Here is a 24,542-nt window from a genome sequence, read left to right as displayed (position 1 = left end):
CATTGGCATCTCTTGTAGCTGTAATAGATTTTCTCTTAGCTGGAAGATATCGCACTGCCCACCGAATTGAAGCAAGTGTTGTGTTGTAGTGTCAGTGTTTACCGTAGTTCATAGCGAAACGTTCATTGTACAAAATTACAGCTGTTTCCATGCAAAATCGTATTTAGGTGACATTTAAGGCCAGGAGATCCTCAAGAATGTGCTGTTTACGCAGTTCAATTACAAGAAATGGCAAGGCAGTCAAATTCCATATATAATTGGCCAAATTTGACAAATATAAAACCACCACAATCCCGCAGCTGAAGAAAAACATGCTTGGTGAAACACAACCGCTTTTATGAAAACCAATCCAGAAAGAGGCCTTATCTGTGAGCACAAAGATGTTGTATTCCATACCAACACCATACAAATCTTTACAGATCATTATTTGAAATAGGATTTAGTTTTGATCCATCCTTTAGTTGAGAATCAACAAAAATCAGAGAACATCATTTCATTTGTCGTTTTATGTTTTATTCCATAAATTTTCTTATTTCTAACCTAAACAATTCAAAGTCATACAAAATTAAACTCGTCAATTACATTCCCAAATTACTCTTATTGAGAGGCAACTTTTTTCTGAGGCTTCTTTGAGTTTGAGTCCTAAAAGTACAACAAAACAAAACGAATTATATTTTTATAGCTCACAATGATTCTTTGACCTTTTTGCTAACCTTATTGAAGCTTTTAAACGTTTTCTTTGGGCGTTCTTCAAATGGTTCGACACTGATTTCCTGATCATCAAGCTTCTTGCCACTTAACTTCAAAGCCGCACTTATTGAAGCGGGATCCTTGAAGCACACAAATCCCTTTCCTTTCGACAGTTGGGTCTTGTGATCTTTTAAAATTCTAACATATTCCACTTCGCCGCAACTCGAAAAGAAGTTTTTCAATGTTAAATTAAAAGTAGCTGGAAAAGAGTTTTGAATTATTTATTGCTAGAATATTAAAAGGTCTCGAGATACTCACTTTTTTTCATATTTTGAACAAAGACTGTATTGGTTGGAGTTTGAAGTACGAAGTTTTTAACTTTCCTTGTGGGATCTATGTTTGCTTTCACATCATAAGGTTTCTGCACAATTATCTCGTCAGTTTGGATCTTTTTTCCGTTGAGTTCCAGAGCCTTTTTAGCACCTTCGGCACTATCCAAAACAACGTAGGCACTAGCTTTGCCTTCATTATTGGTTTTTGTGAATAGAACTAACTGAATCTTTCCATAGGGCGCAAATAGATTGATAATGTGGGAACGATTAGCCTTGCCTGGAAGATTCGTAATGAGAAGTGTTTGTTCAACGCCAACATCACGCACATCTGAAGGAAATTAAAAGTTTTTTAAATGTTCTCGGATGGAAATAGAAAGGCTTAACCTACCTGAATTTTGTTCGACTTCTACTTCCATTTTAGTTTCAGTTTCATTTTCAGATGCAGATTCTGACGCTGGAGAAACTGCTTTGGGGGCTTTTTCCAAAGTCTGTTTTTTCTTTGGGTTCTGCTTGCCTGCTTTTTTAGGATTTAATGTTTTGGCTACCATTTTATTGAATTGGTATTAATACAATATTTAAATACAAATTCCACAGATTTAGGAAAACACGAGGTTGATGTCGAGCGGTATGCAGAAGCGAACAAAAATTATTGTAGAAAATAAATGTCAAGAAAACGAAAAGTGTTTTAGAGAGAAATGTCAAAATAGAGCACGTGGAAACAACTTTGAGATTCAGGACTGTTCAGATGCCTGTCGTTGTTTTGTTGACACGACACGGATCGAGTTTGTATTGAACTGCAGATTTTTGTATTGTATTCACTGGTAGTCTTATTTCATAGAATTTGGTAAACAGATAAATAGTTATGCAGTGTCAAAGGATAAGTCCAATGAAAAGTTGCATACAATTTTTTAATGAAAGATTTTTCTATTATTTTAATTCCCTTGCGCTGTCATTATTCAATAATCAGCTGTTTGTCAAATAATGTGAAAAAACTGAAATATAAGTTTGCATCTGATTTAATCAATGTAATACACAAACAAAATAAAATTGAACTAAAAGCTAATCATATCGTGCATTGGCATTTCTTCGTTAAAGAAGAAATATCAAAAGCGTTTGATAGAGTTTGGCACCAAGCTCTCTTATCGAAAATGTGTGCTTTTGGTATTGATGAATCTCTTCTTCGTTGGATTAGAAATTACCTTTCTAACCGTTCAACACAAGTTTTATTGGATGGTTTCAAGTCTGAAATTCATTAAATAAATGCTGGTGTCCCCTAGGGCTCCGTTTTGTCTCCGACTCTCTTAGCTTCTCATACTCGTTTCTAGATTCAAATCCTTGTCCTTCGGATGTGTAACTTAAACGGCTCATTAAATTTTGATCTTGACAGCATTGTCCAATGGGGAGTCAGAAATCGTGTAGAATATAATGCATCGAAAACTCAATGCTGTCTCCTATCGTTAAAGCGAAACAATCAACTGTCAACACTTGGTATTTGTATCACAGATCACCTTTTATGGAATTATCGTATATTTCATATTGCCAAAAATTTTGCCAGGTGCTTAGGATTTGTCCGACGGCACAAGAAATGTTTCACCCTTCTAATCTGGCTGTAATTTACAAAGCCTTTATCCGTCCAGCAGATTACTAACAAGTGTTTATGAAAATAATTGTATTAAGTTGTTATTGTGGTTTTGTAATGATTTTCAGTTTAAAAAATATCACATATCCATCAGTACAGCGAAAAATCAAAACATGATGGTAGCTACCCAGAGTCGAAATAACTCGGTTAAAATCATTGACATACTAGATATGGGCAACTAGTAGCCATTTGCCTATGCGTCATGTAGTTATTTACGCTAACAGCCATTTTGTAGCTTCAGTAAAAATATCGATAAACTTTTGAACTTGAATTTTGTATTTTGTCAAACCTTACAATAAATAAATAAGAATAGTTAGTTTTCAAGAAGAAAATAAAATGATTGAGGCAAAGAATCAAGAGATGGAGTTTAAAAATTAGTTAAGGGAGGTGTTTCCACTAAGGCACATCTCCTTTCATCCAGGCAGAAGCGGAGGAATTCCCAAGGTGGTGTCTACAGTTCTAGTTAGGTTAAACTGCTTAGTGAACACGTTATAGGGCTACTACGACATATTTATAGCCAAGGCCTGTAAGGAGCGGTTATGCTGGCTCTTGCCATCGGAGTTAAATCAAGGACCTGATCCTTCAGGTTGAAGGCCGTGTATCAGGGTGACTTTCTGACCACATATAGAAAACCCAGCTGTGACCACCAACAAGCCTCGAATACGGGCGGAACTACTGTTGATAACCCACGCAAACGAATTAATAACAACGAATATCGGATATACACGTGGAATGTTAGGTCCCTTATAAGAGCACGTGCAGGCCCTAGACCGCCATCCAGGAAATACGGGCAAAAAGAGGACGAAGAAATGCGATATTTACAATGGTAACTGCTACCGAGAAAACCAACAATGCTTATTTAGATGCGGCTTTGTCATTAAAGAAAGACTTAGGCAAGAACTCTTAAGCTATAGATGCATCAATGAGTGTCTCATGACCATCCGCATCAAGGCTAAATTCGGCAAGATACACACGCATGCCCCCACAGAATAGAAGGATGACAACACCAAACATATGGCTTAGCTATGATATTAAAATTGTTCAGGGCGATTTTAATTCCAAGCTAGGAAGAGAAGACAACTTTTGTGAAATAATCGGGACAAAAAGTCTACACGACAACACTTCCAACAATGGATTCAGGCTCATAGATTTTGCTGGGGCGAAACGTCATGGTAGCCAGTACGCGTTTTCCGCACTTCAACATCCACAAAGGAACTTCTCCAGATCAATCTATACTCAACCTGATTGACCATATTGCGATCGACGCCAGACGCTTCCAGCATAATGAATGTCTGAACTTCCCGGGGAGCTAACATCGACTCGGACTAATACCTCATTGTACCCAAGGTAGCACTTCGGGTTTCCAAGCCCACGGCAAAAGAAGGAGACGTTGGGTCAAGATACAACCTCGTACGGCTACATGAAGTCCAAAAAAGCCGCTGGACTTTAAGGCCTCATACGACTCATCTAAAGGGACGAGCTGAGATCAAACGAGGTGTTACTCTTGCTAACCACTGTTTTTGGTCTAAGAAAGCAATCGAGTTCCAAAGACTCCGAATCAGGTGGTGTGCACAAGTGAAATGTGACCTCATCCAACTTGGAGCGTGAAACTGGAGACATCGGACCGAGCTAGATGAAGGAGTTTGTTGGGTGAGGCCCTAGCTCACACAGGACTGTAGCGCCCCCTTATGTAAGTAAGTGATCTTAAAAAATCAAATTGACATTTCAATATTCTAAGTTTTTCTTAAGCATCCCCATAACAGAGTTTCCAAAAGTCAAAATATATAAAAGCTTCAAAATCGACAGCCTCCTAAATATCAAATGAAACTTATACATAAATAAAATATGAGGAGAGTATTAATAAGAAAGACAGTATTTTAATCTACTTTGATCTGAATTGAAATAAATCTTATTTATAGCGTTTATAGAATCAGATTTAAAAAAACACAAACTGATCAAAATCCATACAGAAAGTTCTGGAAATTGAAGCTATGATACGTTTATGAACAGACATAATGTAATTAGTATTCTGCAAATTATCTTCCTCAAAAACACTTTATATATATAGACTCTATATATATAGAGTGTTTTTAATCTTCCTTAATTACCTCACCTGTCTTAAGCCGTGGGGTTTCCTGGCTTAATAACATTGCTTAATTGCAGCTGCAGCATGTAATACTTTTGGGCAGTTTATATTTCTTAGATTTCTGTATTCTGATTTCTGTATTCGTAAATTACAACAAATTATCTCACTTTTGCTTTCTGAAAATAAAGTATTTATGATATAATTTCTCAAGATTTGTCTATTGCAAATCTTAGAAATATAAACAGAAAACTGAAAGATACAGTGTGTGAAACATTTATTGCTGCAAACTGCTCTCCAACTGCATACTTTTCAAGTTAAGTGTGTTATTACTTATTACACTCAAACGTTTTTAGAAATACGCAAATAAGTGCGAAAGAGAAAGAAGGTGAAATAGAAATACTTCAAAAAGTCTCAACCAGCAGAGTTCTGGTTTTAGGATTGTCTTGGATAATTTTTGATGTTTCTCTTTCTTGCCTAATTTTTCTTTATTGTTCCTGGTGTTTCCGAGTAGCGAGGTCTAGCTTGGTAGTTTAAGCTTTGCATTCCAAACTACCCGCTCACTGGTTTAAACAAAATGGCAATCTGGCGATATTGTGTCCCTCAAAATTTTATTTTTTAATGTCGTTTTCAATGAACGACAAAAGCAGGTTGAAAGTTTCATCATTCAACCTTATATAATTTATGAACGATGGTTTATCGTTCGATTTTAGTTGTTTTGTCAAGAAAATGAAGGATCCCAAGTCAGATCTATTTTTTCTCCAGATTTTAATCCAATTCCCTTTTTTATTTTGGTTGGAAATTTTTAAAGCATCCCCGCAAAGGTCTTACGCATCTAACAACATTTCTTCATCGGATGAGATGTGAACAACAAATGGGAGAGAAGTGTCAAAAACACGCAACCAAAACACATCCAAGTGTAATAATGCGAGATTGATGGGATGAATGTTCAAAAGAAAATATGCGAAACACCCAAAAGTCTGAGTGTAATAACACACTAAGGTTTGTTACGTCTTATTATAAAAAATAAATAAATATTTAAGGTAATTACAGTTTTGTCATTGATTTTTAATCCCTATTCGGTTTGACAAAAAGTTGAGTTCAGAAACTACTTGTTATATTTACAAACAGATCTACGTAATTAGTCCTCTGCAAATTGTCTCCTTATTTTAATACGCGTCACCTATGTGTGATTTTACAAAACTATCACACGTGCTCGGTTTGTTGTTGGAAATTTTGACAGTTCTTCAAATATTGAAAAATAGATTTTTCTTTTTTATATATTTTACATCGTGTTTTGGTGTATTTCTTGAATTTTGAATAAAATTTTAACAAAATGACAAAATCTAAAAAAAATAACCCAAAGCCAAAAGGTGAAGAAAAACCTGATAAGGTTGTTAAAGAAATCAAAAAAGAAAGTCCAAAGAAAAAAAAGGACAAATTGAAAAAAGTAAAGGCTGCAATTAAGACCGATTTAGTAGAGATTCCAGAACCAGCGCCAGTGCCAGCGACGGTAGCTGAACCAAGTGAATTAAAAGTTAAAAAGAAGTCCAACAAAAAATCAAAATCCAAAAAGAAGAATTTGAAAGATGCACCAGAAGCAGGTGCCACCGAAAAAGTCGCTCAAGCCAAGGAAGACGAAGTCAAGGATGACAAAACCAAAGTAAAAAAGAAGTCAAAGAAAAACAAAGCTAAGAATGGCGAAGTAAATAAGGAAAACCTTGATACCACCCCACAGACTGAAGTCAAAGAGAAAAGCAAGGCTGGCAAATCCAAAGCGGCTAAAAAGGATGCTGTAGAAAAACCTGTAGATCCCGTGAAACAAGCTAAGAAGGAGAAACGGAAGTTGAAGCAAAAATCTAAAAAAGCCGAAGTAAAACAGACAACAGCTGGTAAGTTTGATTTGATATTCATTTAAATCCCCCATCCACAACTTTAAAAACTTAAATTTGTGTGTTTTGTATAGCATCGGCTCCAGGTCCCGGACAAACACTTTTCGTTGGCAACGTCCCATCCAACACAAAACGTGTACAACTCTTCAAACTGTTCACTCCCTTTGGAAAGGTCCTCACCATTCGATTCCGTACCGCCAACGGAAAGGTTATCTTCAAGCACAAAATGCGTAGGGAGTCTGCGGCTTTGAATGCCTATGTTGTCTTCGATAGCAGCGAAGCTGCTACCAAAGCATTGGAACTCAATGGAACTCCACTCAAAGGCCAAATTCTGCGAGTTCAAAAGCCGGAAAGTTCAAATGAAGCTTCAGATCCGAAGAACACAGTTTTCGTTGGAAATTTAAAGTACTGTAAGTAGTTTTTAACATTGGAACCAAAATTTATGAGATTGTTTTTATTTTGTAGAGAGAGCAATAACAAGATTTTACAGGAAGAGTGATCTAAGTTATCGTTTAGGAAGTAGGAGAAAATGTTCTTAAAAAAATGGCTTAAAATAAGAAAAAAGATTGAAAAACAACGGAAACACTTACAATACAAAATTGTAGGTTTTCTGAAAGCCAGAAAATTGTTCTTTTATTTTTTGTTTTAATTCAAAATTTATCAAAAAAAAAATTAAAAAGAAATGTGATTGTTTTTATTTTCAACATTTTCAAAAAATGCCCGGAATTGGTTTTAAATATTTTATTTCCCTTTCGATTTCTAATCGAACACTGAAAACTTAATGTTTCCATTTCTTCTGTTTTATGAGCAAATTGAAAACTACCAAAACATCTTCTCTATTCATTTAAAAATATGGAACTAGCTGCCAGCATTGGGAAAGGATTACAGTGAAGTATTTTATATGAGGTATGCAGCTCACTGCTAACCCCTTGAAACCCCCAACAACCACACGGTTCTATAGGATTTGGGGTAGGAGCGAGGTTGGGTGCACTTCAGTCACGCAATTTCCAATCATAACTGCAGTTGGCTCCTAAGTGTTACCGTTATTTTGATTTTTGTTTTTATTTTAAGTCATTTTTCAGTAAATTGAACCTACCTCCTGAACGATGACGTGAGATAGACATTCCGAAGTAAAAAAAGCTTTTTTTGATCCCTCTATAAGAACAAAACAAAGCCTTGTTTTTATTAATCGACTTCCACTTTCAACTAACAACGTTCAATTTTTAATTTCCAGCTGCTACCGATGACAAACTCCATCAGATCTTCTCAAGCTGTGGCGAAATCGAATATGTTCGAACTTTGCAGAGTAGTGACAAGAAAGGTTGCATAGGAACCGCATTTGTTTGTTTCAAAAGTCCCGATGCAGTTGGCTTAGCTTTGGAACTCAAAGGCACCATGCTCGATGAACGACCAATTCATGTTGAGCGTTATTCAGTCAATAAGTTGGGAGCTAAGGAAAAACGAGATGCCGACAGTAAGACTCTTGAGAAGGGCAAGCCAAAAGGAGGTAAACCTCTTGAGAGAGCCGCTTTCGAGTATGGAAAAAAGACAAATGCCTCAGGTAAAAAACAAAAGTTTGCTGGCAAAAAGCCTCAAGGTAAACACGCCGCCAAGCACGACAGCAAATCTCCACAAGACGAAAAGAAGAAGAAATCTGAATACCGAGGTGTTAAGGCTGACAAAATGAAGAAGGTAAACAAAAAAAACTTTGAATTATTAAAAAGCATGTTTTTTTTATTTTTATTTTTGTTTATATTTTTTGTAGAAACCCAAGAAGAAGATTCCAAGCCAAATGAAGAGATTGGCCAATAAAATTGCACCCAAGGAGTAATTTAATTGAATTCAAGGATTAATTTAACTTTAAGAAAAGTCTATCATGAAATTTAAGCATAAAACAAAATGAATATAAATAACAAAGAGGATATAAAAAAAGAGAGAACATTTCTCTAACAAAAGAGAGTAAACAATTGTTTTTTTTTTTTTAATTTGCAAGTGACTACAGTGAGTGGATCCAAAATAAATTCTGATTATATTGGCCGTTAGGTGCTAGAAATGTCGATTGGAAAGTAAAAGTAACAGCCTTATTTTTCTAATAGTGATTTGCTAGGGGTTTGTCTTCGCTTTCGGTATGTCTTTACTGCCAATATAGAAAAAATGTTTCGACAGATATGGGTTGATGATCGTCACACAAACTTCCAGAGGATCGTTTGGAGGGAATCTCCAGATGATGAAATTCAACACATTCGTCTTTTGACAGTCACCTACGGAACAGCTTCGGCTCCATTTTTATCGATCAGGGTTCTCAAACAACTCGCAGAAGATTACAGCCCGATATACCCAAATGCCTCTCAGGTTTTCTTGATGATGTTATGACGGGAAGCGATTCTGTAGAAGGCTTGATTTTTCTTCAATCTGAACTAGTAAACTTACTATCTAAAGCTAGTCTAAATCTTCGTAAATGGACTTCTAACTGTTGGCCATTATTAGCTACCCTGCCTCAAAACGACTGCGAATGCTGTTGGACAGATCCAGAACAATCGAAGACATTGATTAAGGTTCTAGGCATGTACTGGAGTCCGGCTAAAGATGAATTTTCGTTTCGCATGTGTGAGTTACGTGAGAAGTCGACTGCAACTAGAAGAACATTGCTATCCGAAATCGCTCAAATCTTTGATTCTTTGGGTTTTTTAGCTCCTTCAGTGATTTTGTTTAAGATCCTCTTTCAAGAACTTTGGTCATCTGAGTTTAAGCTTGGCTGGGATGATAAATTGCCAAAAAATGGTCAGAATATAGAACAGAACTTCGGTTTTTTGAAAGTATATCCGTTCCAAGAAATATATCGTCGCACGAATTTGATGGTATTGAACTTCATGGATTTTCAGACGCTTCATCGGTAGCGTATGCGGCGGTAATATATGCTCGGTGCCAGATAAGTTCAAATTTATTCAAAATAACATTATAGCTGCGAAAACGAAGGTTGCTCCCCTAAAACCAGTAACAATACCAAGACTAGAACTATGTGGTGCGTTGCTCTTGAATAGGTTATTTTCCCTTGTTAAAAACTCGTTAACTACTCGAATTACAAAAGTTTCAGCTTGGTGTGATTCGGAAATCGTCCTCCACTGGTTGTCTTCACCACCTCGTCGTTGGAACTCTTTTGTGACTAACCGAACCGCGACAGTTCTAGAAACGGTTCCGCTTAAATCGTGGTATCATATCGCGTCGGAATTCAACCCAGCAGATTGCGCGTTGCGAGGAGTTCTGCCATCAAACCTTGTTGATCATAGCCTCTGGTGGACAGGCCCACCATGGCTTTCAAAACCTGAACAGTATTGGCCTGAATCCCATTTTTTCTCTAAAGACATCGTGGATGAAAATCCGATTTTCGAAGCAAATTTTGTGAAAACAGTGTCACTACTAACGACCCTAGATAACCGTTTGCAAATCCTAATTGACAAAATTTTTTCTTGGTATCGTTTGCAACGAATTGTCGCTTGGTGCTATCGGGCTCTGCCAAAATCTCGGTTAAAAAATGTTTCCCCTTGCTCATCAAATGTCACTTTAAGTGAAATTCAAAACGCCAAAAAAATCATACTCAAACATGTTCAAAACCTCGCTTTTGAAAACGACATAAATCATCTTCAATTCAACAAAGAACTTCCAGTTAAATCAAAGCTTACAAGTACTCACCAGTTTTGGACACCGATGGAATTCTTAGAGTTGGTGGTAGAATAAAAAATGGTATCGTTTCATATAATATTAAACACCCTATTATACTACCAGCTTATAATCATGTTTCATCCCTAATAGTTTCAGATATCCACAATAATTATCTTCATACTGGTGTTTCTGCAACATTTACAATAGTTCGACAGATGTACTGGATACTTGGAAGTCGAAATCTAATTCGAAGAATCGTACATCGTTGCAAAGCATGCTTTATGCAAAGAAAAGCAACAACCACTCAACTCATGGGAGATCTACCGAAGCAGCGGATTCTCGCGTCTCGACCATTCCTAAATACAGGTTGTGACTATGCTGGGCCCCTGGTTATCAAACTCTCTCGTGGACGTAAGCCCAAGCTGTCCAAGGCATTCATATCATTATTGGTTTGTATGTCCACAAAGGCCATTCATATGGAAGTGGTAAGTGATCTGACTACAGATGCGTTTCTCGCTGCCCTTCGAAGGTTTGTTTCTCGCCGTGGAAGGTGTGCCAACATGTTTAGTGATAACGACAGTCATTTCAAAGGCGCCCGCCGTTGCTTGGACGAGATGCATAAAGTGATTTTGTCCCAAGTTCACAACGAAAAAATTGCTACAAGCCTTGCTAAAGACGGCATTACATGGCACTTCATTCCTCCGTCCGCATCCTATTTCGGGGGACTTTGGGAATTTGGTGTTCGATCGATAAAGCTTCATCTACGTCGTGTGTTAGGAAATTCTGTTTTAACTTTCGAGGAGCTATATACGGTTCTCACTCAGATTGAGGCAATTTTGAACTCTCGTCCTTTATGCTCTGTATCTGATAATGACTTAAACCCACTAACTCCAGCACATTTTCTCGTAGGTGAGCCGCTAACCTTAGTTCCAGAGCCCAATTTAACGGAGATACCAACCAACCGATTGACTCATTGGAATCATATACAGTTTATCGTGTAAGGGTTTTGGAAAAGATGGCACATGGAGTACCTAACTTCACTCCAGGAACTTCTTTTGCTTATTTTCATATGAAAATGGAACGCATTCTTTAGTCTCTCTTAATTTTTAACAGTCTTTTTCCTATCTTCAGTAATCGGCCCCTTTTTTAGTAATGATAAAGTCGGCAGGGTATATTTAAGATGAAAAAGAACAAAATTTATGAAAAAACCCTTATTAAGAATTTCACAATAATATTTTAAGTTTAAATACACAAGTTTTTTATAAATATTCTGGAGAGGTCCTAAGTGAAGCTCTTAAACAAATTCGGGAAAAAAATGGACAATCCGAAAGGCAAGCCAACAGTATAAAGTCCCAAGAACAACACTGCAGGACAGACTTCATGGTCGAGTTGCTGCAAAGTTGAGTTAGCAAAGATGAAAAAAGTGTTTGGAAGATTGGATAATCAACCTGGAAAAACATAGATTTCCACTTGAGCCATCTGACCTTTTGAACACGGTTCAAAAAATCATTAGAGGTAGTATCCATTTTGAAAGCGGCATCCTCAATCGTCCCTCAGAACTTCAGAGGGACTGTCAAAATGACGAGCAATCGTTACGGAGGAACTACTTCGAAAATGAATTCGTGATTTACAGGAATATCTGCAGGAGATAAATGCTGCAGTTATTCTGGAAGATTCTTCCAGAATCTTTAATGGAGGCGAGACGTCATTTTGCTTGGCCCCAAAAATTGGTGTAGTTTTGGCTCCTAAGGGATGGAAAAATCTGTATATTCAGGAAATGACAAGGAGACAATAACCGTTCTATTTTTGTCCAGTGCTGATGGTAAAACTTTACCGCCTTTGGCCGTGTTCCCTTATGTGCGCCCTCCACCATCTTTGGTGAAAATCATGCCGGACAAATGGGTATTGGGAAGATCGGAGACTGGTTAGATGCGATCCGAAACCTTTTGGGATATGTGGCCAACAGTTCCGTTGACTATCTTTCTGAAAATAATATTAAGCGGTCAGTATTATTTTTGGTCGATGGTCATAAATCGCATCTTATCAAGGAACTGAGAGACTTCTGCAGGATTAATAGGATAATTGTATAATTGTATATGCACTTTATCCAAATAAAACACACATTACTCAGCCAGCTGATGTGGGTTTATTCAAGGGGCTAAAAAGTGAATATGAAAAAACGGTCACAAACGGCAGAGTATTCCTGGAAATGCAAATAAGGCTGTGACGAAGACCAACTTCTGCTAACTTCTAAAAACATTGCTAGATAACTCAGACAGAACGGAAAACATTTAAAACGCTTTAGAAAGTGTGGAATTTTTCCATTCAATGCAGATGGTATCGATTATACTAAATGTGTTCAGAATACGCTTGAGAAACTCCACGATACCCCACTGGAAAAAGTCACAGCTTCAAGAAAAAAAAGTTCTAGCTTTGGCAAAAACTGATTTTGAGACACAGGGAATCGACTTTGTATCATACTCGTATCTTCAAATGGAAGTATATAATGCCTTATCTACAATTGACAAACCAACAATCAGTGGTAGGACTTGACAGAAATTGTATTTTTTTTTATTTCATCTAATTGTATTTTCTTAACAGGAACGCCATGCACACGACGTTACTTAAAGTCCTTGACAGTGATAGACGAACCATCAACATCCTCTGCAGTAAGTCCTGCTTTTCGAAAGCACATTTTCTGCCAGAAATAATCAACAAATCCTGCAAACCTCCAGCAAGTATTTCCTCTAAAGCAAGGAAAGATTTCTTTGATAAAAAAAGCGCAAGACAAGGCCAAAGACTCAAGAAGATCCAGCTTAGGAAACTTTGTCGAATGGAAAAGCGTTTGGAAGCGGAAAAAGAAACCAGCAGGAAAACCAAAGACAAAAAAACTATTGAAGACTTAGGACTATTGAACGGGTGGACTTCACAAGATTCATGGTTTTATTTAAGTTTTTGAGAATATTTTGTTTTTCATGGAAAATTCACTAAAAAAATCGAGAGTTTTAAAATTAAGACATTCCAAATAATCAGATAAACTATGTTTTGTATACAACTGAATTTTGAGGAACAGTTAGACCAAAAAAAAATTAAATTACCGACTACTCGCTCCATCCCGTTCACTTCAAAATATCCACCCTGATATCTTGGAAGATGTAAACTTGTGTCTAAAATTCACAAACATTTAAACTCAAACTTGTTTCTTCATAGAATTTAAAGGGTTAAAGTTAGGTAGGGTTCTAAATAGAACAGAATATATTAAGGCTAAGAAACACTGTTAAGTCATGAAGAAATGTTTTCTTTTGCAGATTTAACCCTACTTTTTTTCTATTTTGTTTTTTTGAGCCACTGTGCACGCCTAAAATAAGTTTTTCTTTGAATGAATAGTACGGCATTCTAACAAAGAGGCAAACCCAACGCTTGGAACACTATATGATTTGGGGTAGGTTCGAGGTTGGATACATGCAGTTTCTTTTGCATATGAATATTAGAATAACTGGTTATCCACTTTTCGGTTTCAAAAGTATAGGGCTTGAATTCGACACCTGTCAAACCAATTTTTTTTCAGCTGAAAGTATGAAAATTAGGAAAATAAATAGTTTAATTATCGCACAACGCATACAAATCGTTAAAACCAACTACAAAAATGGTGATTCTGCCACAGCCACATATCGTACTTTAAGAGAAGATTATGGTTTATGTAATCGTGCAACTACGTAAGCAATTGGCAACATTGTGAAGAAATTTGAAGAAACTGGATTGGTTGAAGACATTGTAAGCCTATCATCGTTTCGCTCGTACCACCGAAAATGTCGCTGCTGTAAGTGGAAATGATGATGTTCAAATGGTAGACATGTGCATTCAAGAGGACACAAGCGTCCACAGGTTTTTCTCAAAACCCACCTCTGTCTATCAACTCCTACTCTCACCTCCCCGCGGTGAACATCGGGTGCCTAGTACCTCAACTGGAGATTGGGTTCCAACCCCAGTTTAAAGTTGTTGGGGGCAGCAAACGAGAGAGGGGGGGAGAGGTGTTTCCACTAAGGCACCTCTCCTTATCCAGGCGGCAGCGGACGAATTCTCGAGATAGAATCAACGGTGGCGTCTACAGTTCCAGTAAGGTTGAACTACTTAGTGAACACCTTATAGGGCTTCTTCGACATATTCGGAGCCCAGGCCTGTAAGGAGCGGTTTATCTGGCTCCCCTTCCTTGGAGTTATACTAAGGATCTGGCCCTCCAGGTTGGGGGTTGTGTCGTCGGGGTGACTTCCTGGCCACATAAAAAATACCTTTAGTTGCGAAGCACCAACAAGCCTCGGATACGGACGGATTCACTGTTGATAACCCACGCAAACGAAATAAGGACAACGAACTTCGGATATGTACGTGGAATGTTAGGTCCCACGTGCAGCCGAACAATTAGCGGAAGCCCTAAACTGCTGCAAGGCAGATATTACAGCCATCCAAGAAGTGCGATGGGATGGACCGGGCAAACGCAAACTAAAAGACTGCGATATCTACTACGGCGACTGCTACCGAGAACAAAGACAGCGTCTATTTGGGTGTGGATTTGTTGTTGGAACTAGGCTCAGGCAAAAAGTCTTGAGTTTCAACAGTGTGAGCGAGCGCATCACGACAATCCGCATCAAGGCTAAATTCGCCAACATAACCCTAATATGCGCGCATGCCCCAACAGAGGAGAAAGATGAAGACACCAAAGCCATATTCTTCGAGCTCTTGGACAAGACATATGAGCAGTGCACTGGCTATGACATTTAAATTGTCTTAGAAGATTTTAATGCCAAGCTAGGAAGAGAAGACATCTTTGGTGGGATAATCGGGAGATACAGCCTGCACGACACTACCTCCGACAACGGATTCAGTCTGGTCAATTTTGCTGCGGGGCGAGACGTTCTGGTAGCTGGTACGCAGTTCACGCATCTTAATATCCACAAGGGGACATGGAAATCTCTTGATCAATCAACCGTCAACCAGATTGACCACAATGCGATCGACGCACGACACTCTCCAGTATCCAGGATATCCGAACATTCCGAGAGGCCAACATTGACTCGGACCACTACCTCGTTTTAGCCAAGGTACGGCTACGGATATCCCGATCCAAGCCAAAACAAGGAAGTACTGTGAGAAGATTCGACGTTAAACGGCTACAATCGCAAGAGACTGCCATGTCCTTTTCCGATCGAGTCTCTAATAACCTCTTAAGGAGTCCTAAGCTTCCTGCATTAAGCATTGAAAACCAGTGGCAACATTGCCTTGCAGCCATTAGAGATGTCGCCTTTGAAGTGCTAGGTTTCACACGGCCACCACAGCGAAACCCCTGGTTTGACGACGAATGCCGGCAAGCGCACGCAGCGAAACAAGAGGCATACAAAACTGCGCTGCACAAAAGGACTAGAGCTGCTCGCGAGCTCTACGAGCAGAAGAGGAGAGAGGAACACCGGCTTCTTAGATGGAAAAAAAGAGAGCATGAGAAGCGCGCTATCGAGGAGATAGAGGGAAGTCACAACAGAAATGAGGTTCGTAAATTTTACCAAAAGGTAAAAAAAACCTCCCAAGGGTACCAGCCACGAACCGAAGCCTGTAAAGACGATCAGGGGAACATCGTAGTAGAACCGCAGTCCATGCTGAGAATATGGAAAGATCATTTCTCCAAATTATATAACGGCGATGACGAACCGAATTCCGCTGTAAGGGAGATAGAACCACTCAACCTCGGCGACGCAGATCAACAATTCCGCCTACCCGACCTTGACGAAGTGAAGATAGCTGTATCTAAACTTAAGTCAAACAAAGCTGCTGGAGCTGACGGCATCGCTGCCGAATTATTCAAAGCAGCAGGCGATGACTTGGTACGGAGCATGCACCAACTCATCTGCAAAACATGGTCGGTAGAAAGCATGCCCGATACATAAAAAAGGAGATCCTATAAACTTTAATAACCTGATAGGTCCTTATCAGTGTGGCTTCAAATTAGGAAAGTCAACCAGATATTCACACTTCGGAAGATCTTGGATAAAACCCAGGTGTTATAAAAAAAGAATAACAAACAAACTCGACTTTTTGTAGTACTTTACTTCTTATTTTATTGGCTCTAATATGTATATTTTTACAAAATTAAAATGGAGTACCGCAGCGAAGCACTCAAAAATTTGTCTCGTCCTCTTTATGTCTACAGATCAAATCAGTCTAGACTTTTTCGAAATTTTCTTTCATCCGATTCAAATGTGCAGCTGCTCTGTTTCGGCGGGGAATCTTCGTGTTTTTAAATTTATGATACGACATCTGAATTTCAATATATACAACTTTGGTGTTGCCAATGCATGTTTTTCGTAACAGCCCCCTTCGAGACAAGAACTCCAGGCTAGGATGTTGTTGTCTCCTTGTTATATAACTGCAGCAATGCCAATTTAACGGTTGGCCGTTCAAAAATTCCATTGGATGTTTGAATTGTAGCACTTCTGACTTGGCCGTCGGATGATGTTTTGACTGCTATTATTCGTCCTTTGGGATAGTTGTTCCTGGGCAAGTCTTTGTCTATCAGGACAACAATGTCACCAATCTTTAACGGTTGTACTGGATCATACCACTTTGATCGAAGTGTGAGCTCGGGTAAGTACTCGGTAATGAAGCGCTTCCAGCATTTGTTGGCAAACTGTTCTTTATACTGGTATGTCTGTTTGAGTGTCTTCCAGCTGTCATCGAGTTTCATTGTTGGTTTTCCACCACCTGAGTCCAATCGCAAAAAATGATTCGGTGTCAATGCTTCTGAAGATTCATTATCCACTGGAACATATGTTAGCGGCCTTGAATTGATAATATTCTCAGCGGATATCAAACAGCTTCTAAGTAATGGGTCGCTGGGAGTTCTCAAAGGTAAAGATGTGTACAATGCTGTCTTGAATGAGCGAACTAATCGCTCCCATGCTCCTCCCATATGTGGCGCAGCCGGTGGATTAAAGTTCCATTTTAAGGATGGTGATATGAATTGTTTTGCTATCATGGCTGGATCAATTGCTTCTAAATCTTGACGAAGCTGACGTTCTGCTCCGATAAAGTTGACCCTCGATCGGAATAAATCTCGTTTGGTTGTCCTCGGCGCTGGATAAAGTCATGGAAGCATAAAATAAATGAATCAGTATCTAATCCATGTGCGACTTCGATGTGCACAGCTCTGGTGGTCAAACAGGTAAACAAGACGCCCCATCTTTTTTCCTGTCGTCTTCCAACTGCAACATTCAGGGGTCCAAAATAGTCAACGCCTGTGAATGTAAACCGATTGCAAAACAAGGACACTCTGGCCTTCGGAAGTTGAGACATCTCTGGTTCTTGAGGTTTAGCTTTTCGATTCCTACATAGTTGACAGTTTTGTGATGGCTGATTTTATGGCACATCTCAGCTTAGGGATTGCATATTGCTGTCTAAGTTGGTTCACAACAGTTTCGTTGTTTGCATGCAGGAACCTCTCGTGGCATTGTAGGATAATTAAATTTGTTGCGTGATGTCCTCTCGGAAGTATGATTGGGTGTTTCTGGTCTGAACTCATAATGGAAACTGCTTCAAGTCTTCCCTTAGCTCTCAATAACCTTTGATTATCAAGGTAAGGACACAGGCGTCGGATCTTGCTGGAACTGTGTACTGTTGGTCGACCTGCATTGGATGAGTTGTTGACTTCTTTCATAAGACTGCATATTTCCTCACTGAAAGCGTTTTCTTGTACTTGCCGAAATAAGATGATTTGTGCTTCATTGAGTTCGTCTCCGTTTAATATTCCTTTCGTTGGTAGCTCAGACTTGAACTTAATTTTGATATTCAAATATCGGATGACATATGCGATTGTTCTTACAATTGCACTCCATTTTGAGAATCTGTTGAAATCTATGATCGGATGTTGTGTCACATGTATATTTAGAAGTTCCTCTGAATGTGAAGTATCTTCTTTGATTGTTTTATCCTTTGGCCATCGGTCTTCTTCATACTTCAAGAATTCGGGACCTTGAAACCAGCGGTCATTAGTATCTAGTTTTGGTGGTTTGGTCCATTTAGTTGCTTCATCTGCAATATTTAGTTTCGATGGAATATATCGCCAGGAATGCATATGTGGAATGTCTTGGATTTCGGCAACTCGAAAGGCAATGTATTTGTTGTATCGGTGAGGATTGCTTTTTATCCACACGAGCACAGTTTTGGAATCGCTCCAGAAAAACATTTGGTTAACCTTGATGGACAGTTCCTTTAAAATTTGAGTTCCGAATCTGCAGCCCATAACGGCAGCGTCAAGTTCCAGACGAGGAATAGATCGGAGTTTTATTGGTGCTACCTTTGTCTTGGCACCTAATAAGGAGCACTCTACCTTACCATCCTTGCTGATACGGAGATAGGCCACTGTAGCGCACGCTTGTTCGCTCGCATCCATCAAGATATGGAGTTGTACATCTGCCTTCTCCCAATCTGGGAATTGATTCAACAGGCATCTAGGGATCCGAAGTTGCTCAACTTGTGGAAGTATTTGTAGCCATTTGGTCCATGCTTCAAATTGATCGTCGCTTATTTTCTCATCCCAATGTATCTGACTTCTCCAAATGTCCTGTAGAAGGATTTTAAGGTAGACCAAAAAGTTTGCGATGAGGCCTAGCGGGTCATAAATTGACATTAGTATCTTTAGGACTTCTCTTTTAGTTGGGCGACATTCTCCACTCAAAACTTGTTTGCTTCCTTTATTGTACCGCAGTGAAAACGTGAATGTATCGCTTTGGAGGCACCACCACATGCCTAATATTTTTTCTGTGAAGCATTCTGGATTCATATTTAGGTCTTTTGGATCGTTGGGCGACTCTGGGTTAAGGATTTCCATGACCTTGGTGTTGTTCGACCTCCAATTTCGGATTTCAAAGCCAGCTCGTGAATGTATCTCCGATATTTGTTTTGCCAGTTGTACAGCCTCTTGTTCTTTATCAACGCTGTCTAATAAATCATCTACATAATGATTTTTGACGATACTCTCAACTGCCCGAGGAAATTCTTCTGCGAACTGCAGCGCATTGTGGTTCTTGACGTACTGAGCACAACTGGGTGAGCAAGTTGCCCCAAACGTCATGACTTGCATCACGTACGTTTCGAACTGGGAATTAACATCTTCTCGCCATAAGAATCGGAGTACATTCTGGTCTTCTGGCGGTATTTTAACCTGGTGGTACATCTCTTTGATATCAGCGGACAGCCCAATCTTCCTTTCTCTGCTTCTCAACAGGACTCCAAGTAAAGATGAGTTCCAGTCTACACCTTTCATTAGGAGTGTATTTAAAGATACTCCGTTGACTGTGGCTGCTGCATCCCAAACAATGCGAATCTTGCCGGGTTTATTAGGGTTTCGAATCGGAAATATCGGTAAATACCAAATCTTTTCTTGTTGCCTTTCACATTCTTCTTTGGTAAGTTTTCGTATATATCCTTTCTTTTCGTAATCTTTAATCTGTTGAATCATATTCTTCTTCAGTTCTTCATCTCCATACAGTCGCTTCTCAAGACATCTCATTCTACTCATGGCCATTGGTTTCGAATCAGGTAGCTTAATATTTTCATAGCGCCACAGAAGACCAGACTCATAGCGGCCTTTTGATGGAATTGTTTTTTCATTTAGTAGACTTAATGCCTTTTCTTCTTCTTGAATTATTTTGGGATCCTTTTCACCCAATGTTCCCAAGCTATCTGTAGCGAAGAAATCTTTCACCAACTGATGAAGCTTATCATCTGGCTGGCATTCACATTGATGGCAGTGATGCTCGGTTTCCGTTGTATCATTTCGATCAGGCGTAACGGAGAACACAGTCCAGCCAAGCCGACATTTCACAGCGATGGGATCGATTTCGGTTGCTTCTCTCACTTTAAGTGGAACAGCTACGTGCCAATTCTTGAGACCTATTAGTATGCCTGGACTCACATTGGCATAGGATTCAACAGGCAGGCCTCTTAAATGATGAAATTTAGTAGCCATACGTTTGTAATCCAAAGATTGGCTTGGCAAGTTTAAGTTCTGTACAGTTCTCACATTAGAGAGGTTGAAGCGTGGAGCATTTTGATAATCACCGGCGATTGTCAACGAGGTTTTTAGCGACTGTTTCTCTTGACGAGAGATGGTTCCACTCCACTTTAAACACAAGGGCGCGGTTTCTCCTTCAAGTTGCAATTCTTTTGCTAGCCTTTCATTGAGCAAAGTACTGGAGGATCCTTCGTCTAAAAACGCAAAAGTTCGAACTTGCTTTTCATTGTTGAAAAGTACTACAGGCAATATTCTGAACTTCACAGAAACAGGAGTGATGTGATTCATGTTGCCTTCGTTTGATACCTCGTTGTGCTCTTGTTTGTGTAGTGCATTATGCAAAAGAGGATGATGTCGTCCGTGGCAGTTGTCTTGGGAGCACATCACTGGTGTTGTACATCTGTATGGGTGTCTTTTGAGACATTGACGACAAAGCTTTGCTTGCTTAACGAAGTCCCAACGTTGGTTCACGCTCCAGTCCATGAATTTCTTGCAAGATGAATTTGATTGGCAGCATCCTTGGCATACGCTGCATTTTCTTTGAAAATTGGAGGTAGATATTGCTTTGCTCCGTCGCGTATCCTTCTGATCATGGATGTTGACATGTTCATTCTTGAACTTTGTTTTGCTTGTGGAGTGAAACCAATTTTTTGATGGCATAACGTCACAAATATCACCTGCCAGAGAATGCAACCAGTCGCCGAGAATACAGATGTTGTTGCAGTCTTCTTCTTCGCGTCTATGTGATGCCCAAGAAAGTTGGAGAGTAGGTGGTAGCTTCTCGACAAGAGTTCTCATTAGATTGGGATCACGCATGTGGGCTTGCAGATCAGCCTGCTCTAAAGTTGCACATAAGTTGGTGACAGCTACAGCGTAGTCCAACACAGTTTCCAATTTTTCTAATTTAGGCGACGTCATCTTCTTGATTCGATCGATGTAATGATCTAAGATTATTTCCGGTTGACCAAAATATCTTCTTAATGTTGATATAATTATGGGGACGCAGTTGGGAATGGTTAGCTGTGCTACAACGACTTCTCTTGCTTTCCCTTTTAAACAGCGTTGCAGTCGAAGGAGATTTTCAGTTTTTGTAAAGCCGCATGCCGCTGTTGTCTGAGTGAATGTGCTTATGAACACTGGCCATTCTCCTGGGTGGCCCGTAAAAACAGGAAGATCTCGTGGAATAGCGTGCCTGGTTGCTATTTGTTGATCAGTGAGTTTCATACACTCGTCGAGAACGTTGGATTCGTATAATGGAGTTGGTTTCGCAGACACATGAAAATATTTCGGCTGAGGTAATTGAGTCAGGTATTTATTTAAAACAGACTTACCACACGGTTCGTCAAGCGGATTTAGCTTGACTTTATCCTGTTGGGCAGTGCTGTTCTTCCTTTCGGACTCCCCAGACGAATTACTGTCTGCATATTGATCAAGAAGCGCTTGGCGCTTTGAATTGAGGATTTATCTTTCCTTAAGGATACGATCCTCCTCCTCCATTAATCGAAGCTTTTCTTGAATTCTCTTGGACTGACCAGACTTGTTTGACGATGCACCATTTTTGTCGGATGTCGGATGCGTTGTGCATATGGAACATTTCCAATCTTTATCATTGGCAACTTCATCGCCAACATTAGCACACACATAATGAATCCATTTGCGGCATTTCGTGCACTCTACCATGTCATTGTCTGTATATATCTGATTGCACAGAGGGCATTTCTGCTCCACCACTGTCGTGTTGCCCGTAGACATGATTTAATTTAATTTTTATCAAAATTTTTGAGAAATGTTATAAAAAAAGAATAACAAACAAACTCGACTTTTTGTAGTACTTTACTTCTTATTTTATTGACTCTAATATGTATATTTTTACAAAATTAAAATGGAGTACCGCAGCGAAGCACTCAAAAATTTGTCTCGTCCTCTTTATGTCTACAGATCAAATCAGTCTAGACTTTTTCGAAATTTTCTTTCATCCGATTCAAATGTGCAGCTGCTCTGTTTCGGCGGGGAATCTTCGTGTTTTTAAATTTATGATACGACATCTGAATTTCAATATATACAACTTTGGTGTTGCCAATGCATGTTTTTCGTAACACCCAGGAGCTTCAAATCGATACAGACCATCTCCTTATCGATTTTAAAGCCGCGTATGACAGCATCTATAGGGAAGAGCTCTACCGAGCAATGTCTAGTTTTGGCATCCCTGTCAAACTTATCCGTTTGTGCAGAATGACGATGGAGAATGCACGCTGCTCTATCAAGGTCGGAAAAGATCTTACCGATGCATTTGATGTCAAAAAAGGTTTTAGACAAGGCGATGCACTGTCATGCGACTTCTTCAAAATCGTTCTGGAAAGAATTGTGCAAAACTCAACCGTCAACACTAGAGGCACAATCTTCCAAAGGCCCATCCAATTACTCGGATACTTAGATGATATTGACATATTGATTGGACAAAACGTCACCATGGAGAGCCATAACTTTGAGGTAGTTAGGGACTTTGTCTACCAAGGCACCGCTATTAATGCAGACAACGACACCAGCGCTGAAATCAAACGAAGAATAACTCTAGCAAATCGCTGCTTCTTTGGACTTAGAAGGCAATTGAGAAGTAAAGTCCTCTCTCGAGCATGTAAAATCACCATATAATATAAGACACTCATCATCCCGGTTCTCATCTATGGCGCTGAGGCCTGGACCCTGTCAAAGAAAGATGAGAGCGTCTTAGGATGCTTCGAGAGAAAAATTCTTCGGGTGATTTTTGGTCCCTTACGCATAAATGGAGAATGGAGGAGAAGATATAACGACGAACTGTACGGGCTGTACAGCGATACTGACCTGGTTAGGTCATGTAGAGCGGATGGACATCAACGCTCCAGCCCGGAAGGTCTTCGAATCCAATCCCGAGGGACGGCGCAGTAGAGGAAGACCGCGACTCAGGTGGCGTACGCAGGTGAGAGAGGACCTCAATCAACTTGGCGTGCGAAACTGGAGACAGCTAGCTAGGGACCGAGCTGGCTGGAGACGCTTGTTGGTTGAGGCCCAGGTCCGCCCCGGACTGTAGCGCCACCTTAAGTAACTTGTTTTAGTTAGTAAAATAACTCTATCGGCACTTCGTTTTTTTACACGAAAAGAAAGCTCAAAAAAGAAATATGGTATGCATTTTTTCGTGTCTGTAATTGTCTCCAAAAAAACTGTAGGATTCAATTTTGTATGTCCGTTCTTACTTCTGAAACTCGTGGGCCCGCATGCCTAGAGAATAAGCATTGTAGCAAGTTACATTATCATCTCTAACGATGTCACTCGCTATTGAAATAATTTCATTTGTAACTGGAAATGGAGGATGACTTTGGAACTAATTTGAAGCAGTCAGCACTAAAACCCATTTGCTAAGTACACTATCAGTGATTCCACGCCCTCGTGTCAAGCCACCCATGCTCTTCATTCCACGCATTACAGTTTGTTCAATTGTCTGGTCCGACCACACGCCTGTCCAAAATCGGTATTAGTAGATATTAAAACACGAACTGCTCTAGCGAAAGCTTTTCATTGAATCATCTTTTCGATAGAACCCGGGAGCATATATTACATATTAAGTCTTGTAGGGCACTTCCACTCTTCAGAAAACCTATTGAACCCATATAGAACATTACCCATTACATTCTGTTAAAAGGTTCCTTCCCAATTTGGAAAACAAATACGAAATATTTATTTACAATACAAAATACAAATCGCAATGGACTTGTAGCTTGCCTAAGGAGTGTTTTGTGGACAATAATGGTTTTTTTAATATTATGAACTTAAAGTAGAGGTTTGTGAAGTAAGGTTCTGAGTTTGAAATTCAAAACACTTGAAGAATTAACTAGTTTCTTTGATCAAAATTTAATTTTAAAGAATGCAGTTGACTGCAAATAAAGTCCCTTATGTTGTCTGAACCTGTCCAATATAAGAAACTCCTAATGTTTTCTTACTAAATTCACTTTAAAATTGTCCATATTGTTATTTAAAATCCGGTCTGTTTACAAATTTGTTGACATTCATTTGTATAAACTTTCAAATATTTATAAAAACCATCGCTGTGGATGTGTTATTTTTGTAAATTTCTCACTGTACATCGTACATTGAACAAAAAAATGGATATCACTGTAAGAACACATCGACTACTATCGAATAAAATAAATAT

General features: G+C 39.2%; 3 protein-coding genes across 3 annotated transcripts; 1 reads left to right on the top strand and 2 right to left on the bottom strand.

Moving 5' to 3' along the window:
• Window positions 1–491: 491 nt before the first annotated feature.
• LOC129939434 (uncharacterized) lies at window positions 492–1,679 on the bottom strand. The gene is made up of 4 exons (XM_056047446.1): window positions 1,411–1,679; window positions 1,009–1,350; window positions 714–949; window positions 492–642 (listed from the first exon to the last, which is right to left on the bottom strand). The coding sequence occupies exons 1-4, from the start codon at window positions 1,568–1,570 to the stop codon at window positions 598–600; spliced, it is 783 nt and encodes a 260-aa protein (XP_055903421.1). The 5' UTR covers window positions 1,571–1,679; the 3' UTR covers window positions 492–597.
• Window positions 1,680–5,982: 4,303 nt separating this feature from the next.
• LOC129938733 (RNA-binding protein 34) lies at window positions 5,983–8,603 on the top strand. Its single transcript, XM_056046454.1, has 4 exons — window positions 5,983–6,636; window positions 6,711–7,046; window positions 7,871–8,328; window positions 8,402–8,603. The coding sequence occupies exons 1-4, from the start codon at window positions 6,081–6,083 to the stop codon at window positions 8,465–8,467; spliced, it is 1,416 nt and encodes a 471-aa protein (XP_055902429.1). The 5' UTR covers window positions 5,983–6,080; the 3' UTR covers window positions 8,468–8,603.
• An 8,078-nt stretch (window positions 8,604–16,681) lies between these two features.
• LOC129939426 (uncharacterized) lies at window positions 16,682–22,108 on the bottom strand. The gene is made up of 3 exons (XM_056047435.1): window positions 21,838–22,108; window positions 17,710–21,774; window positions 16,682–17,418 (listed from the first exon to the last, which is right to left on the bottom strand). Exons 1-3 carry the CDS (start codon window positions 22,106–22,108, stop codon window positions 16,682–16,684), a joined length of 5,073 nt encoding a protein of 1,690 aa, XP_055903410.1.
• Window positions 22,109–24,542: the final 2,434 nt, after the last annotated feature.

The sequence above is a fragment of the Eupeodes corollae genome, chromosome 1 (assembly GCF_945859685.1).
Source record: "Eupeodes corollae chromosome 1, idEupCoro1.1, whole genome shotgun sequence".
Taxonomy (NCBI): domain Eukaryota; kingdom Metazoa; phylum Arthropoda; class Insecta; order Diptera; family Syrphidae; genus Eupeodes; species Eupeodes corollae.
Note: the sequence above shows the minus strand (reverse complement) of the source record. Positions and strands in the feature narration are given on the sequence as shown.